Source organism: Pelecanus crispus, chromosome 9 (assembly GCF_030463565.1).
Source record: "Pelecanus crispus isolate bPelCri1 chromosome 9, bPelCri1.pri, whole genome shotgun sequence".
Taxonomy (NCBI): domain Eukaryota; kingdom Metazoa; phylum Chordata; class Aves; order Pelecaniformes; family Pelecanidae; genus Pelecanus; species Pelecanus crispus.
Window position 1 is genome coordinate 28,850,697 of NC_134651.1, and position 6,000 is coordinate 28,856,696.

The 6,000-nt window shown below is 50.2% G+C and overlaps 1 protein-coding gene across 1 annotated transcript in view; it reads right to left on the minus strand.

Moving 5' to 3' along the window:
- The window catches only part of EHHADH (enoyl-CoA hydratase and 3-hydroxyacyl CoA dehydrogenase), a 28,687-nt gene extending 23,915 nt beyond the window's left edge, over positions 1 to 4,772 (minus strand). The window contains exon 1 of the mRNA XM_075716959.1: positions 4,699 to 4,772. Within this exon, the coding sequence (XP_075573074.1) occupies positions 4,699 to 4,772 (74 nt within the window). The remainder of the gene's footprint in view (positions 1 to 4,698) is intronic.
- Positions 4,773 to 6,000: the final 1,228 nt, after the last annotated feature.

The following is a 6,000-nucleotide window of genomic DNA, read 5'->3' on the forward strand; positions in this document are numbered from 1 at the left end:
TCTTCACCGGCAACCTCTCTCCTCACCCCTCCTGAGTCGATGGACTGCAAGATGGGGACCAGGGGGGTAAAGCCCCTCCCACTGTAAGGGAAGATCAGGTTCGAGACCACCTGCAGAACACAAGTCTATGGAACCTGATGAGATGCATCCCAGAGTCCTGAGGGAATTGGCTGATGTAGTTGCCAAGCCACTCTCCATGACACTGGAAAAGTCATGGCAGTCAGGTAAAGTCCCTGGTGACTGAAAGAAGGGGAATGTTGTGCCCATTTTTAAAAAGGGAAGAAAGGAGGACCCTGGGAACTATTGACCTGTCAGCCTCACCTCTGTGCCTGGGAAGATCATGGAACAGATCCTCCTAGAAGCTGTGCTCAAGCACATGGAGGACAGGGAGGTGATTTGAGACAGCCAGCATGGATTCACCAAGGGCAAGTCCTGCCTGACCAACCTAGTGGCTTTCTATGAAGGAGTGACTGCATCAGTGGACAAGGGAAAAGCATGGATATCATCTATTTGGACTTCTGTAAAGCCTTTGACACAGTCCCCCACAACATCCTTCTCTCTAAATTGGGGAGATGTGGATTTGATGGGTGGACTGTTTGATGGATAAGGAATTGGCTGGATGGTCGCATTCAGAGGGTCGTGGTCAACGGCTTGATGTCCACATGGAGACCGGTGACAAATGGTGTCCCTCAGGGGTCCGTACTGGGACCAGTGCTGGTTAATATCTTCATCAATGACACAGACAGTGGCATTGAGTGCACCCTCAGCAAGTTTGCAGACGACACCAAGCTGAGTGGTGTGGTTGACACGCCAGAAGGACGAGATGTCATCCAAAGGGACCTGAACAAGCTGGAGAGGTGGGCCTGTGTGAACCTCATGAGGTTCAACAAGGCCAAGTGCAAGGTCCTGCACCTGGGACGGGGCAACCCCGGATATCAGTACAGGCTGGGGGATGAAGGGATTGAGAGCAGCCCTGTGGAGAAGGACTTGGGGGTACTGGTGGATGAAAAGCTGGACATGAGCCAGCAATGTGTGCTTGCAGCCCAGAAAGCCAACCGTATCCTGGGCTGCATCAAAAGAAGCGTGGCCAGCAGGTCGAGGGAGGTGATTCTGCCCCTCTACTCTGCTCTGGTGAGACCTCACCTGGAGCACTGTGTCCAGCTCTGGAGCCCTCAGCACAAGAAGGACATGGACCTGTTGGAGTGGGTCCATAGGAGGGCCACAAAAATGATCCAAGGGCTGGAGCACCTCTCCTACGAGGACAGGCTGAGACAGTGGGGTTATTCAGCCTGGAGAAGAGAAGGCTGTGGGGAGACCTTATTGCGGCCTTTCAGTACTTAAAGGGGGCCTACAGGAAAGTTGGGGACAATCTTTTTAGCAAGTCCTGTTGTGACAGGACAAGGACTAATGGATTTAAACTAAAGAAGAATAGATTTAGACTAGATATAAGGAAGAAATTTTTTACAATGAGGGTGGTGAAGCACTGGAACAGGTTGCCCAGAGAGGTAGTGGAGGCCCCATCCCTGGCAACATTGAAGGTCAGGTTGGATAGGGCTCTGAGCAACCTGATCTGGTTAAAGCTGTCCCTGCTCACTGCAGGGGGGTTGGGCTAGATGACCTCTAAAGGTCCCTTCCAACCCAAAGCATTCTATGATTCTATGATCTTTCTTAATTTTCCGTGCCAGCAGCCTGCCTCTGCTAATAAGGTGTGGCTGGTCCTTTCTTTTGCAAGTCTTGTCTCCCTAAAACTTCTGAGTTTTTTGTGTATCTAAATCCCTTCTCTCTATGCCATGGTCTCATAAAGGCAGATCTCCGAACACTAAACTTCTGCAAACCAGGAAAAAAAACCCCAAGCAAATCAAATTTGGCACATGCCACCTCTGCTCGTGGAGAGAAAGATTAGCTTGAAGGGGAGTCTGTGTGTGGGAGCCAAATTTGCTGCTAGCCTCACAAGTTGGCATACATTCCTCAGGAAAGTGCTGCCCAGGAGGTACTTGCACAGTGGCATGTGGTGTCAGACAAGAGAAAGCAAATTCCTACCCACCAGTGTCTTCTAAAGTGCTGATGGCCAGGGTGATGGCATGGGAGCTGGGGTAACGGCATCAAGTGCCACATATAATAGGGAGAGAGGGGTGAGGTTGGAGCAGAGCAGGAAAAAACCCACCAGCCTTTTAAAAAGCATCTGTGCCTGCTGTGAAATTAAATTTTCAGGATCGCAGGAGATAGCTCTTGTCTGTAACTTTCACTGCCTGCTATCACCTATGTAGTCAAACATTTCCAACAGCAATCACTAACCTGCTCCCCTATGGTCCAGTACATAAAATACGCAGAAGCAGAAGGAACACACAAGGATCAGACTGTGCACTACCTTTCCTAGCTATAGCCAGGTCTCAGCTAAAAACTATCTGATGGCAAGCATGAGATAATTATTGATCCCTACTAAAACAGGTATTGCCCTGACACGTGATCAAAGACCACAGGCACGTCTCAGGCTGAAGTTTCATGGCAGCTTAACTGATTTAAATCCATGCTGTGCAGGTTCCCATCCTTCCCCACGTACTCCTACTCTGTGCCTTGTGCCAGCACTGCTCCTCATGCAATTGCACAAGGAGCCAATGCAGAGAGCTAGGCTGGCTGAAAAACCAACCCAAACCAACCGGCTGGTGTTTAGTCACATTTGCACCCCAAGCTGGCTCGTTGCCAGCCACAGGAGCACCAACGCTAGCAGAGGCTGTGAGGAACCATGGGCAGGATCATAGCAGTCCCATCTTAGGTTGTGCTACGGAGTGTCTCACAAGGGAATGAGCCTACACGGGTGAAGTAAGTATTCAGGTCTCTCAGGAGCCTTTGTGCTGTGGGGCTGTCAGTGGGTAAAAGAGTATGGGCAGAACAATACGTGTGGGGGAACTGAAGATTCAGCACTCTTAAAACTGCCTTTTTAAAGGCTCTAAAGTGTTCTGCCAGGGTCTTCCTTCTCCCTCTCGGGGCTGTGGAACGGGACCACAACCACACCATCCGTTACCCTTGGCTGACAGCGTCAGAACTGCACCCTGCGAGGGCACTGAGGGGAGAAGAGTAAAGGGTAGTAGAGGCAGGGGCCTGTCCTGAAGATGCTGTTGTGCAGGTGCATACATTTGCTGTTTGAAAGCAACTTTGGGTTTTACTAAGGACTTCTCAAAAGAAACAGAGTTAAGGTTCCTTAAGCATGTATCTTTAGCTCTGTATTTTGTACTTTTTGTGGTAAGGATGGAAAGTTTACTGTGGGCACAGCCTGGAACTTTTCTTAGGCTGGTCCTGGGCACTGAAGGTCCAAGGCATGTCTTGCATCCTGCAGTTCTGGGAGTCCTACATGTCTAGTTCATCTCATCAAGTCACTCTGAGTTTGTTTTCTCATGATAATTACCTGGGCACATGAAAATGATCATACTCCACTTCTAAACGTGTTGCAACAAAAGAATGAGCATTGCCAGTTATTGCAGAGCAATGTAGCTTGCTACAGAAGAGCAGCAGGTTGTACTTCCTATTCATGCTCTTACTTGTCTCTTTCAGCTTCTTTTTAACAAACTTTATGGTTTAGAAGCTGAGCTAACTGCAGTGGATTTTTTTGGCTTGTGACTATATACTGAATAGACACTATGGTCACTGTTACAGAACGGCTGTTCAAGTACAGCTGCTTAAAAAGGGCCTATGCGGTGCTCAGAACTAAATGAACTAAAATACACACCTTATAAAAAATTATGTAAAGCCAAAAAGCACATACATCCTTTTCAAAACACATGAAAAACTAAAATTTCAGGGGTTCCTGCAGATTGGTGTTTGACTTTGTTTTTCACTGGCTTGTCTTTGAGATCACCTGGGGCCTTTCTTGACCAATATCAGTATTTAGAAGTCAATTCCTTACTCATTTTTAAAAGGCAAATGAACTGCCTTTGCTTCTGACAGCCGTGGCTGTGGTTTCATCCCGGTGCCAGCCCCTCTTGTTGAACCACGTCTGCTCTGTCTACAAAGCCCTTTGCTCTAACCCCTGTGCTTACTTGGATAGCACAGGCACTTGCCATGCATGTGCCGTGGAGCGCATGGGGCGGGCAACTAAACCAGTAGCAAATCGAGAGGAAAAGCTGGTTTTCACCTACGAGCTCTGAAGGAACTCCAGGGTGAAACGGCTGAACTGCTAAGGCTGCTGTGCAACTTCTTGCTGGAAGCATCATCTTGATGCTTAAGGACTGGAAGGTGACAAGAAATACGCAAAGTTTTTAAACAGCTTCCAGGGGAAATGACAGAAAGTACAGATTGATGAGCCTGACACCTCTCCTGCGGGGAAAAAAAGCCACTAGAAATTACAATAAAGAGCAGAAGTCATGGAAAAAATCAGCCTGTTTTTTTTGCAAAGGCTGGTGCAGGTACCGGAGCGGCGTTTGGAGAGGTGTCTCGGCAGAGGCTCTTATCGGGCAGCCTGCCCTGGGGCCAGGAGGGGCCTCACACGGGCAAGGGGGCGGAAAATGAGGTGAAAAGGAAGGAAATCGGAGAATACCCAAGGGAGGGCAAGCGCCAGCGACCGAGCCGGCCGCCGCTGCGGCTCCCCGAGCCCCGGCTCGGCGCTCCCCCTGCGGCGCCGTGGGGCCGGGCAGGGGCGGCCGCCCCAGGAAATGGCGGCCCAGGGACGCCGGCCGCGGGGGAACCGTCCGCGCCCGCCGTTACCTGAGCGCGTTGACCGGCGGGTTGCGGAGCCGGATGACGGCCACGGCGGCGGCGCCCCTTCCGTACTGCGCCATGCCGAGCGCCTGCCGCTGTCCCCGCCGTTGTCCCCGCCGCCCGGGCACCCGGCCCGGGCCCGCCCCGCCCGGCCCCGCCGGGGCGGGACGCCCAGACCGCGGGTGCTGTCCCCGGCCCCGCGGCCTGGGCTGCCCTGGCCTGCAGGGAGGCGGTGGCTCCGCTGGGATTTAGCGTGCGCTGCCCGTCAAGCGGTGTACCCTCCATCTCCTCGGGCACTGTTTCACACCTAGCCCCTCGGTTCAGTGCAGCCACACCAACGGTAACCCCTCGTTGGAATGGACGGTGAACGGTGCCGTGGCTTGACGGCATGCACCGTGCTCTTGGGGTTCCAATGGAAAACATCTGTCACAGTGGCCGGTCCTGCTTAAAACTCTGCAAGAGGCTAAGGCCCACGGGCTTTTTTAAATTAATACAGGGAAGCTAATGAAGTGGGGATGTGGTCAGCTTTGCCACATTGTAAAATCCTACTTAGAAAACTATCAGTTTGTAAAAAAAAGCTAAAAGGTAGGAAAAAAAAAATAAAGTAGTTTCTAATATTACAAAATATATCCTTTGCACCAAAATGGGATTTCCCTTTTCTTCAAGGGAAAGAAAAGGTTCTTCCAAGGGAAAATGCCTCGACGTTGAAGGACTGATGACTTTTTACATGGATCTGTTGGTGTCTGGTTCTCCTGCCCTGTGACCATCCCTGGTGCAGCTATTCAAGAAGCAATGCAGAAAACATGACGAGGACGCTTCAGGAGCATCTGCTTGCAGCGCTGGGTAAGAGACACATCAGAGCTGACCCCCAGACCAGGGTGAATCTCCCAGCAACTCCCCAAAAAAACACCAACACATGCTTCTCCAAGGTATGGGTACATAATGAGGCCTGTCTTTCCCTGTGGGTCGTAGGGTCTTGATTTAATGTATGGGGTGGCGTGTAGTTTATCCTAATTAGCTTGTTGCAGAAAGTTAACTTTGCTTGAAATGTTTTTGTAACACTATAATCTCTCTTTTATAGCTCTTGGCCTTTAAAACTCAGCCACTGGGCAGAATGGCTGCAGCTCCTTCCCCTGGTCTGGAACAGGTATAGATAATTTTAGAACTTGATTTACGTGTATGGAAAGGTCTATACGAATATATAGTCTTCACTCATTGCAACTGCTGCCTTTATTGTTATTGCTGTTGTGGTGGATCACTACAGCTCTTCTGTCATTTGTTAAGTAATGTAAAAAAAAAAGAAACTAA